The sequence below is a fragment of the Erinaceus europaeus genome, chromosome 21 (assembly GCF_950295315.1).
Source record: "Erinaceus europaeus chromosome 21, mEriEur2.1, whole genome shotgun sequence".
In the NCBI taxonomy this organism is placed as follows: Eukaryota; Metazoa; Chordata; class Mammalia; order Eulipotyphla; family Erinaceidae; genus Erinaceus; species Erinaceus europaeus.
The window spans coordinates 11,944,583-11,956,435 of NC_080182.1; the positions used below are offsets into that span (position 1 = coordinate 11,944,583).

The 11,853-nt window shown below is 46.9% G+C and overlaps 1 protein-coding gene across 1 annotated transcript; it reads right to left on the minus strand.

Annotated features, from left to right (window-relative positions):
- Positions 1 to 8,400: 8,400 nt before the first annotated feature.
- LOC103108344 (2',3'-cyclic-nucleotide 3'-phosphodiesterase-like) lies at positions 8,401 to 10,672 on the minus strand. The gene is given in 2 exon segments (XM_060180410.1): positions 8,401 to 10,397; positions 10,399 to 10,672. Coding segments are annotated over 2 exon segments (1,263 nt in total). The 5' UTR covers positions 10,603 to 10,672; the 3' UTR covers positions 8,401 to 9,338.
- Positions 10,673 to 11,853: the final 1,181 nt, after the last annotated feature.

The window sequence follows — 11,853 nt, forward strand, 5'->3', positions numbered from 1 at the left end:
GGATCACCTGAGAATGCAACAAGACAAGATTCAGAATACTTTGGGACCCCCCAAATCACAGGTGAGTGCAAACACGTGTGGCTAGTGGCCAGAGAGGAGCCTAAGGAGAGATTCCTGGAGCTAAAAGCCCATTTCTAGTGGGGAGCAGCTGTTAACTATCTGGCAGTTTAGGGGCCAGGCAGTGGCACACCTGGCCAGGCGCACACATTACAGTGCACAAGGGCCCAGGTTCAAGCCCCTGGTCCCTACCTGTAGGGGAAAGCTTTACTAGTGGTGAAGCAGGGCTGCAGGTGTCTCTCTGTCTCTCCCTCTCCCCTCTTAATTTCTGTCTCTATACAATAATAAATAAATAAAAATATTATTTTAAAAAAAAAACAATCTGGCAGTTTGCCAGTGGAGACACCACCTCTGGTCTGAGTTTTACCAACAAAAAGATGGCTGAAGGGAGAAGAGGACCCCCTGAGGCTCACCAAATGCAACTGTGAGTCTCCATTGCTACTGCCCCTCAGAAGCTGGAGCAGCAGGGGGAGGCCCTGTGCTGAGGTCTGGAGGCAGAGAACTGACGGGGAAACTCAGGAAAATATCAACACCCTGGTGGTCTAGAGGTGCGGCTGTATAGTGGGAGGCTTTCCCCATTGTTCTCCTGATGAATTGGGAGACAGGGTGAATAACGGTCTCAAAACCCACAGAGTACAAACGGGATTTGTCTAGAAACTCACAGGGCCATGGAGTGCTGCCCCGCTCAGCTCTGGCTGCTGTCAGAGTGGCTGAATTGAGCCCGGAGCTTTGGATCCTTGGGGTATGGGAATCTTTTTGCATAACCACTGTGCTATCTCTCCCTCACCCAGTTTTATCTCTTGGTCAGGAGTGAGTAATTAAGATCTATTTAAAGTTAAAAAGCCTACAGGCTCCCATAGCCTACAGGGAAAACACGATACACTTCCATCACTAGATGGCAGCAACGCCTGATGTTTCCTTCCCCAGAATGGTGGGGCATCTGTGTGTGAGGCTGCTTCTCAAAGAGTAGAGACTGAGGGAGGAGAAGCATGGCAAGAAATGGTGTGCCCCCCGCTCCCAGCCCTGGGTGGGGTGCTGAGAAATCCCCAGCTCTCATTGTGTGAGGCCCCGGGATAACTCAAAGAGGGGCAGCAACTGACCTGAGCTCTGTTTTCCTGCAGCCCTACTCTGTGCTCAAAGCCTACAGGCACATTAGCCAGTCTCCTTACCTTCTGACTTTCCTCTTCGCCAGTGTCTGCTCAGTACAATGCCCAGATGCGTTTCTGAGGGCCAACACACTCCTCCTATAATCTTTTTTTTAACTTAAAAATTATTAAGGGAGAGAGAGAGGGAGAGGGAGAGGGAGAGGGAGAGGGAGAGGGAGAGGGAGAGGGAGAGAAGACCAAAGCATTGTTCAGCTCTGGTGTAGGATAGTGCTGGGGCTTAAACCTGCAGCCTCTAGCAGCTGAGCCATCCCCTCAGTCCTGTATAAGCTACTTCTTTTTTTTTTTTAATTTATTTATAAAAATGAAACACTGACAAAAACCGTAGGATAAGAGGACAACTCCACACAATTCCCACCACCAGAACTCCGTATCCCATTCCCTCCCCGATAGCTTTCCTATTCTTTAACCCCCTGGGAGTATGGATCCAGGGTCATTATGTGGTGCAGAAGGTGGAAGGTCTGGCTTCTGTAATTGCTTCCCCTTTGAACCAGGGCATTGAGAGGTTGATCCATACTCCCAGCCTGTCTCTCTTTCCATAATGGTGCGGGGATCTGGGGAAGCAAAACACCTGCTGGTCATCTGCCCAGGGAAGTCCAGTTGGCATCATGGTAGCATCTGGAACCTGGTGGCTGAAAAGAGAGTTAATACATAAAGCCAAACAAATTGTTGACTAATCATGAACCTAAAGGCTGGAATATTGCAGATGAAGATTTGGGGTCTCCATTATGAAGATAGCTGGTAGGCCTATTTTAGTTACATTCCAAAGTGCCCATGACTATTCTAGTTTTTTCCTGAGCCTGAAATCTGATATGCAGGTGGATGCAAGTTATTGTCTGGGGAGATAATGTCATGGCTTGAAAAAGGGCTAGAAAGCTGGATCAGGGAAGAGAGTAGCTCCCAAATACGGGAAAGGTGTATAAATATTGTTGATGGTAGACCCCATTGATTTGATCTGGGGCCCATATTCAGCTTAGGAGCCTATGTAACCTCTGTATCCCTGTAGGTTTGAGCTTACATTCTGTGGTCATGAGTAGGAAAGTCCCAAGCTGCCCCAATTTCAGGATCCATCTTCCTCAGGTGGTAGATAGAGTATGTTGTCCAGCCTCCCTTCAGAGGATGGGACATTTTCTACTGTTGTTGATCCACGTTGGGGGCAAGGTCCTATGGGGGACCCACAAAGGGGTCTATTGTGTTGTTCCTGATGGAGATGACCAGTGACAGTAGTGACAGGGATCTGTTAGAGGTCTAGGCCTATCATGTCTGTGTGAGAACCCCAGGACTCCCCGACTAGAGCCCCAGATGATGGGGTGGCCTGATAGTGACTAAAGAGTCATCATTAAAGTATGCCAGCCTCTTGCCCTTATTCAGTATAAGCTACTTCTGAGTGGTGACCCTAAGCCTCAAGAGCATAGGTGCTAGCTGGGAAAAGCTGGCGGCTAATTCCTGTGATGACAATACAGTCCATATAACAGGTGCCGCAGACCAATATACACCATCTCTCTGAGAAAGTAAATGGAAGGAAGTTTACAGGAAGGGTTCATAAGAGAGCAAGGGAAGGAGGTCTCTGAGGTGAGTTTGACAGACGTGCAGGACTCTGATAAACAGAGATTTCAGAGGGTGTGGAGGAGAGAGTATAGTCTATATCACAAAGTGTTCAGAGTATTAGGAAGTATGAGCTGCCCCGTAGACTGAACACAGATGAGGATAAGTTGAGAAGCACCAAATGAATCTTAACAACCAAACTGTCCTTGTGATGACAGGGGTTCGAGTCCTGGGCTTCCCACCTGCAGGGGAGGACACTTCACAAGTGATGAAGCAAGTCTGCAAGTGTCTTTCTCTCTTCCTCTCTATCTCCCTCTCCCCCTCTCAGTTTTTCTCTGTCCTAGCCAACAAAATGGGAAAAAAAAAAAAAAAAAAGGCCTGAAGGAGTAGTGGATTTGTAGTGCTGGCATCAAGCCCCAGCGATAATCCTGGAGGCAAAAAAAAAAAAAAAATTAGTAAGACAACCCTCAGTCACCAGAATGAGGAATAGTAGCACATTTCATGAATAGGGAGGCACTTCTTCTTCTAGCGTTTGCCCTTCTTCCGTAGCCAGTCAACAGTGTCAGGTTGAAAGCTGTCAGGAGCTGCTTGTTGCTGGCTTTGAAAGTGACTGGGATCCATGTGGATTCAGTCAGCTAGGAAGGATCGTCAGTTTCCCCAGTGAATGGGTACTCACGGGATGCACCACGAGGAGGTCGATCCAATGCATCCCAGGGAGGCACTGAAGGTGTTTGAATAGAAGAGGAAAGTGAACCAGGCAGAGTCTGCAGAAAGAGGCAAGAGAGACCAGAACACTGGTCCCGGCAAAGAGGCACAGAGTGAGAAGAGAGAGAGAGAAGCAACGTGGTGGGGCTAGGGTGTTTGTGTCAGTAGCTAGTCTGAAGGAGGAGTCCAGGAGAAATTTTAGGATTTTAGGATTTTTGCCTAGAGGACAAGTCAGATAGATGGCAGTACAAGTCACCAAGTTAATGAGAGCACAAAAAGCAAATGTGAAGGTTGGGTGAAGTACTGTTTGTTTTCATAGCCAAGGCTGAAGAAAATATGAAAATTAATATATTTGTGGAGTCTGGAGGTTCAAGATACCAGATCTGAGTGACGATGTCCAGTGAGGTGTGGACACAGCTGGACAGGAGTTTTCTGCAGGAGGTTGGCATCTGAAACCCTGGAAGCAGATGAGTTCATGGAGAGGGGGAAGGAAGAGGACTTGCCCAGGGTGGGGGTGGGGTACTCCTGCAGAGATTAAAGAGCCAGAGGGAGGCAGTTGAGGGAAGGTTCTGAGAAATCAGGTGAAAATAAACACCATGACTTCAAGAGAAATCCACAGTCAACAAGATGAGATCCATGGTTCCGCCTTTTCATCCCTTCCAGTCCAACAAGAAGTTTACAAGAAGCCAGGGCGCAGTGGGGTTGTATTTTAGGACAAGACCCCACCTCTTGTTGCTCTACCTCTTTACAGGGCAAGGGTCAGAGCTCCCCTCACAAGTGCTTCAGCCTTAGAGATCAGCTGCCCTGGAGTTTTGTTGATGAGTCAATTACTGAAGCCAGTGCCCTGGGGGTGTGAGGGTGGGGGTTGGAATTCCACAAGGTTCCTCAGGGTTTCAGGTCATTTGTTGCCTGGCAACCCCTTCTTCTTCTTCTAGCCTTTGCCCTTCAACAGCATCAGGTTGAGCCTGATGTAAAGTTTCAAGACCTCCTTTGAATCTGGAGAGGTGGCAGTCGTTGACTATGTGGGTCATAGTCTGTCTGGAGCCGCAGGGGCAGTTCGGGTCGTCTCTGGCTCCCCAGCGATGGAACATAGCGGCGCACCGGCCATGGCCTGCTCGATAGCGATTGAGGAGGGCCCAATCATAACGTGCCAGGTCAAAGCCGGGTTGACGCTTGCAGGGGTCTGTGATGAGGTGTTTGTTCTTTACCTCAGCTGACTGCCAGCTCTGTTTCCAAGAGTCTGGAACAGAGAAGTTCAGTGTAGGCGTAGGGGACCAGATTGGGTGACGAGACGTCAAGCGTTGGACAGGGTGGGCGAAGATATCCGCGTATATTGGCAGGTCCGGTCGAGCGTAGACGTGGGAAATGAACTTAGATGATGCCGCATCCCGACGAATATCTGGCGGGGCGATGTTGCTAAGAACTGGCAGCCATGGAACCGGGGTGGAACGGATGGTTCCAGAAATGATCCTCATGGAGGAATATAATTTGGAATCGACCAAGTGGACATGGGGGCTACGGAACCATACTGGGGCACAGTATTCTGCAGTGGAATAGCATAATGTCAGAGAGGATGATCGTAGTGTGGAAGCGCTCGCGCCCCATGAGGAGCTGGCAACCCCAATTCAGGGTCATTCAGTGGGCAACCTTGTTCCTCCTCAGTTACCTAAATTACCTTGTTTTATCTCACTGACAATTCTATCAGAAAAAAAAACCTTGTTGTTGTTAACTTTCATTATCCAGGTGGAAGAAACTGAGGCAGATAATTAAGAAGCTTGCTGCATCTAGGCCAGTTAATATGTGATCTGGAGGGACTCAGGTGGTAGAGCATCGGGTTAAGCGCACGTGGTGTGAATCACAAGGACAAGCATAAGGATCCCAGTTCAAGCCCCTGACTCCCCACCTGCAGGGGAGTCACTTCACAAGTGGTGAAGCAGGTCTTTCTCTGCCCCTTTTCTGTCTTCCCCTCCTCTCTCCATTTCTCTCTGTCCTATCCAACAACAACAATTAAAAAAAGCAAGGGCAACAAAAGGGAATAAATAAATATTTTTTAAAAAGTGATCTGGACAGGATTTCAATCCAAAGATAGTATAATGGTTATGCAAATAAATTTTCATGTCTGAGACTCCAATGTCCCAGGTTCCACCCACTATACCACCATAAACCAGCGTTGAGCAGTACCCTGGTCTTTCTCTGGAAACAAACAAATAAGGATTTTAATCCAAGCAGTTTGGCTCCAGAGTTCAAGATATGAAATACTACAGCACACTGTTCCCAGAGGAGAAGGGATGATGGCACTGCAGTTAAGGGAGAATACAGAATTCTCTTGCTTATACCGTCTGCAAACCTTCCATTTCTGTCTTCTCTGGAGATAATATCGCTTCTTATAAGTGGAGCCCTGCACTGAGGAGATGCTGGCTCCCTCTCCAAACTGAACACTCCTCTCTGTCAGTATGCTCAGACAACATTATGACAGTTTTCTTCTTCATCTTTTAATTTCACCATTCTTTCCATTGCCATTGTTTAGTTGCTTTCTAAGGGGCCAAGCACCTGGGTAAGTGCACACATTACAGTGTGCCAGGACCCTGATTCAAGTCCCCCGTCCCCACGGCAGGGGGAAAACTACATGAGTGGTGAAGCGGGTCTGCAGGTGTCTCTCTGTCTCTCTCCCTCTCTATCTTCCCTTTTCCCTCTCAGTTTTTCTCTTATCTCTATCCAATAATAAATACATATTTAAAAAAATAAAGAATTTCTCTCTATTTCTCATTTCAATTCTGTGACTATTTGCTTTAAATATTTAGCAGCTTCAGCCAAAGAGGTTGCACTGTGGATAGATAGAACACGAACTTAGGTGTCTGAAGAACTGAGTCTGGTCTTCTGTGTCACATATGTTAGAGTGAGGCTCTCTCTCTCTCTCTCTCACACACACACACACACAAAATACATAAATAAATGTTTGAATGTAAGTATTTAGGTGCTTTAATATTGGGTGCATAAAAGTTTACACTTGCTATATCTTGGTAAGTCTTGATAAGTAGACACTTTTTCCACAATTTAGTAACCTCATCTCTTTATTTATATTATCTCTTATCTTTTTATTTCAGTGTAGGTATTTCTGTTCTCTCCAGTTTACCATTTGCATGGAATGTCTTTTTTTTTTAATTTTCTTATTGGGGAATTAATGTTTTACATTCGACAGTAAAATAGTTTGTACATGCATAACATTTCCCAGTTTTCCATATAACAATACAACCCCACTAGGTCCTCTGTCATCCTTTTTGGACCTGTATTCTCCCCGCCACCCACCCACACACCCCAGGGAATGTCTTTTTCTGTCATTTCATTTTTGCCAGTCTGTATTCCTATTATTGTTTTTTGTTTTTCTCTCAGTCCCACTCCCCACCTGCAGGTGTCTCCCTTTCTCTTCCTCTCCATGTCCCCTTCCTCAATCAAGACCACTGGCAGAAATCTGGCTACTTATAGACACCAGCCTGCCTTCTCAAAATAACCCTCCTCAATCTTGGATTCTGCCAAAGTTCTACAGTTTTCCACCCAGATGCCAAAGCTTCCACAAAGACATTATTTCCTAACTGGCTGTCAAATTATTGTTACTGACAAGAGGCTGCAATTGGGCACCACTGTTTCTGCTGTTTTGTTGACATTATTCACTCACAATGCACTAAACCCTGAGCTCTGTAAGATTTCCAGATAACTTGACTCATAAATTGGTACTTGAAATGTCAATACTTGGGGAAAAAATTAGATCTAAATGGAGATAGCATTAAGTTTCTGAATCACCCATTTTAACCCTGAAGTTCGAAAGGGCTGCCTTCTGCTACTCCAGGGGAGAAACTCAGAGTACAGGAGGTGGCCTTCCATCAAGGGAAATAGATCAAACAAATGAGCAGCTCTGCCATGGGGTTGGGAGTAAAATATAGAATGAGGCAGAAGACTTAACTATTGACCAAATTGATCTAATTGCTACTTACAGAACACAATCTTCTTCTTCTTCTAGCGTTTGCCAACAGAACACAATAAGAGAAAAATACATATTATTTGCAAGTACACACATCACATTTACCAAGTTGAGACCCTAAAATGTTTTGATAAGTATTGTTTTTATTTTTTCAATATGTTTTAAAATATTCAAATTATTAAAATATAACTTCAGATTGTAAGTGAATGAGTAATTCAATTACATTGAGTTCAGTCGACTGTAATTTAATTAGCAATTAGTAACAAAGAAAGGAAAGTCTCAAAATATTTAAAAACTAAAGACAGCACATTCCTCGATAACTTCAAGTAAAAGAAATTAAAAAAGAGAATTAGAAACTATTTTGAACTAAAAGAATATGAAAACACAATATAAAAATGTGTAGAATACAGAGAAAGCAGTAGACAGAGGGAAATGGATAGCACTCCATTTTGACTTAAAGGGGAAGAGTTTTCAAATCTGTGACTTAAGCTTCCACTTGAGGCTCAATGAGTAAATGTCTGTGCCACTCCAAAATTCTTCTATTACAGCCCAGTTCTTCTAGTGATGGGGCCTTTGGAGGGTCATTAGGTGATGAGGCTAGAACCCTTATGAAAAAGACCCTGGAAGGCGTCCTTGCCTCATCTGCCATGCAAAGACACTGAAGAAAAAAAAAAGCTAATAATCAGGAAGTGGGTGTTGACCAAATATTTGCTCTTGTCAGAACCTTGATCTCAGACTTCCCAGAATTCAAAATTGTGAGAAATAAACTCCTATTATTTAGAAATTCCCTAAACTGTAGTGTTCTGTTGTAGTAGTTCAAACTGTTTAAAAAAATTATTGAATTAGTATTGGATTATAACATTATGTAGATTTCATGTGTAGGGCATTAAGAATCAGCATCTTAACTACCTGTTTCTTCTACCTGACACTCATCACCACCAGCCTAGTTTTCTTTTTTTTTTTTTTTAGGATTAACATGACTTATTTCATTACCAGTCTTACAAGTTGCTGAAGTTGAGCAAGTCAGAATAATAACTTAAATCCCAAGTACTTTTGTCAAATGACAACCTGATTAGCAAGGCCCCATTACTGAGCAGAAAGCGGTGGAAAGCACCCCAGACCACAATACATGTAGCATCTTTAGCGCCCCCCCCCCCCAGCACTGGGAGGAGCTTGGCCCTGACAGCCAAGAGCCCACTCCATTGGCTCTTGGTACCCACCAACCCCCTTTTGAGGAGGCAGAGGCACCAGGGAGGATGAGTGAGGCTGAGACCTCCCCACCAAGGTCACATCTCTAGCCTCAGTCTCCTCTTCCTGGGGTAAAACCAGTAGCCAGCCTGGGGTTGGCTATTTGCTGTTTTCTTTCTTAGCTATCAAACTGTTACCTAGTTATGGTGTGGAGGAGGGGACAGGCACTTAGGACCAAAGGGGAGAGCCAAACCTCTCAAGCCTTCTTGGGGCTGTACTGATTAAGAATCAAGATCAAAGCCCAAGGGAGTCCCTCTCAAACCCACCAGCAGTTTTCCACAGCTGTGGCGACCTCCCTGTAGGGCTGTGCTATGCACCCCTGCCAGAATGGAGGGGAGGGCACTAGAGGCACCAGTGGCTAGAGGAATGCTCAGTTACGGCCGAGCCTGGCTCCATCGACTTTGGTCCAGGTTGCTGAACAGTGCCAACCATTCAGGGTAGTTGTGTTGACAACTGGAATGTTAAGAGGGGAAGAGATACACAGGGAGAGAGGCAGTTATTGTACACATTTCTTTGAAGTTACAAGTAAGTTAACAGAATTAAAAAAAAAAAAAGAAACTTTTTTGAAAACAAAGATCAAGCAGAGGGCATGTTCCCCCTCCTCCCTCTTCCCTTCTAGAGGGAGGGGCATGTGGGACAGACACTCAAATGATGGTGCAGGACTGCATCACACCCCCCTTCTGGCTGCCATGTTTGGGCACAGGTTTGCCCTTCCCATAGTAGCCGGGGAAGATGGCCCTGACCTCCATCTTCTTGGCTAGGTTCAGCATCCAGCGCCCAGTGCCCAAGTTGTAGAGTTTGCCCCGGTGCAGGTCACCCACCTCCTCGCCTCGGTTGCCCCCCTTCTTCTGCCGCACAATCTCTAGGAGGTCAATGCCCATCTGCACAGCCTCCACGTCATCTGCGCAGCCCAGAGTGATGTGAGCGCGGCTCCCCGGGGGCAGGTTGTCGGTGGGGGCCAGCTTGTCCACGTCATTTGGCCACAACAGCAGCTCCTGCTCGCTCAGCTCCACCTGCGCGCCAGCTGTCTTGGGTGTCACAGAGAGGGCAGAGATGGTCAGCGTGAAGGCCTCGCAGTAAGATTTCTTCACCACGTCCTGCTGGGCGTACTCATCTGCCCCAGCCGCCTTCCCGTAGTTGCAGAACTTGGTTGTACAGTGCAGCATACCCGGGGGTCTCTTTCCAAAGTAGCTGAGCAGATCAATCTTCTCCCTGGGCTCATCTCCAGAGATGAAGTGTCGGAGCTCCTTCTTGAAAGCCTTGTGGTTCCCCAGCTCCAACAGAAAGGTCTGGCCAGCTTTGTGGAGGCTCTCGGAACTCTTCTTGGTCAGGAACCAGCCAAAGTAGAGCAGCAGGAAGTCCTTCTCTAGCCCAGGCTTCCGCTTCTTCAGATCATCAGCCGACAGCTGCCACTGGTTCTTCTCCTTGAGCTGGGCACAGTCCAGCCGCCACGCTGTCTTGGGCTCCACCAGCACCACCTGGTACTGGTACTGGTCAGCCATTTCAAAGAGCTGCTCCAGCCGTTCCCGCTCATGGTTGGTGTCATCTAGCACAAGAATTCGGATGTTCCGGCGGCAGTAGGCAGCCAGGTTGTCATCCAGCTGCTTGTACTGCTCAGAGAAGTCTCCCCGAGCACCAGGAGTGATCTTGTAGGCATCAGCAGACACCATCTTCGTGCCGTCATGGTACCTGTCCACAATGAGCCCGTGCCAGTGTGGACTTGCCGCTCCCTGGCAGGCCTCGAAGGATGAAGAGCGTCTTGCATTCCTGCAGCGTGGCCACTGTCTCCTCGTCCTGTAGGAATGGGAACTGCAGCTCAGGCTTGTCCTTGGCCCCAGAGGAGGACATCTTGCGGAAGAAGATCTTGGGCAGGAATGTGTGGCTCTTCGGAGAGAAGCCCCTGTTCATGATGAGGAGGGGGAGCCGCCGTCACTGCCAGCGCTCGGGGCCGCCCACCGCGCGGAAGGACTCCGGCTGCAGCGGGCCAGCCTAGTTTTCATCCTTCAACATGCAGTGAACCCTTTCTACTTGATCTGCCCACCTCTTTTCAGTCTTGCCTCCGGTGATCACTACTTTGTTCTTATAGTCCAAAGTTTGTTTTTATCTTTCATTTATTTAGTTTCTTTATTTCTATTTTAACACTTATTATTATTTATTATTGGATAGAGACAGAGAAAAATTGAGAGGGGAGAGGGAGATAGAGAGGGAGCGAGACAGAAAGACGCCTGCAGCCCTGCTTCACCACTTGTGAAGCTTTCCTCCTGCAGGTGAGGGCCGGGGGCTTGAACCCCAGTCCTTGGGCTCTGGAATGTATGCGCTTAACCAGTTGCACCACCACCTGGCCCCAGTTACTTTATTTCCTCGTGTGAATGAAGTCATTCAATGTTTTTCTCTCTCCATTAGACGTATTTCACCGAGCATAATACTATTCATCTACTTGGTTACAGATGGTGGGATTTAATCTGTTTTAATAGACAACTTCTTCCTTAAAAGATAGAAAAAGAAGAAGAAATCAGACACAGGGCAAACATAAAATGTAGTAATGAAACAAAATATTAAAACAAAATGTAAAGCAGAAATAATAATGTTGAATATCAATGAAAATAAAAGTTGACATTTTGGGAAAAGCAATAACCTTCTACTGACTCTAGTCAGGAAAACAAAAAAACAAAACAAGAAAACAGAGGAGATAGTCGTGGTCCAGGAGATGGCACAGTGGACAGAGGTGATAGTCGTGGTCCAGGAGGTGGCACAGTGGACAGAGGAGATAGTGGTGGTCCAGGAGGTGGCATAGTGGACAGAGGAGATAGTGGTGGTCCAGGAGGTGGCACAGTGGACAGAGGAGATAGTGGTGGTCCAGGAGGTGGCACAGTGGACAGAGGAGATAGTGGTGGTCCAGGAGGTGGCACAGTGGACAGAGGAGATAGTGGTGGTCCAGGAGGTGGCACAGTGGACAGAGGAGATAGTCGTGGTCCAGGAGGTGGCACAGTGGACAGAGGAGATAGTCGTGGTCCAGGAGATGGCACAGTGGACAGAGGAGATAGTCGTGGTCCAGGAGATGGCACAGTGGACAGAGCATTGGACTCTCAGGAAGTTCAATCCCTTGCAGCACACATACCAAAGTGCTAGCTGGTTCTTTCTCCTTCTCCTCCTATCTTT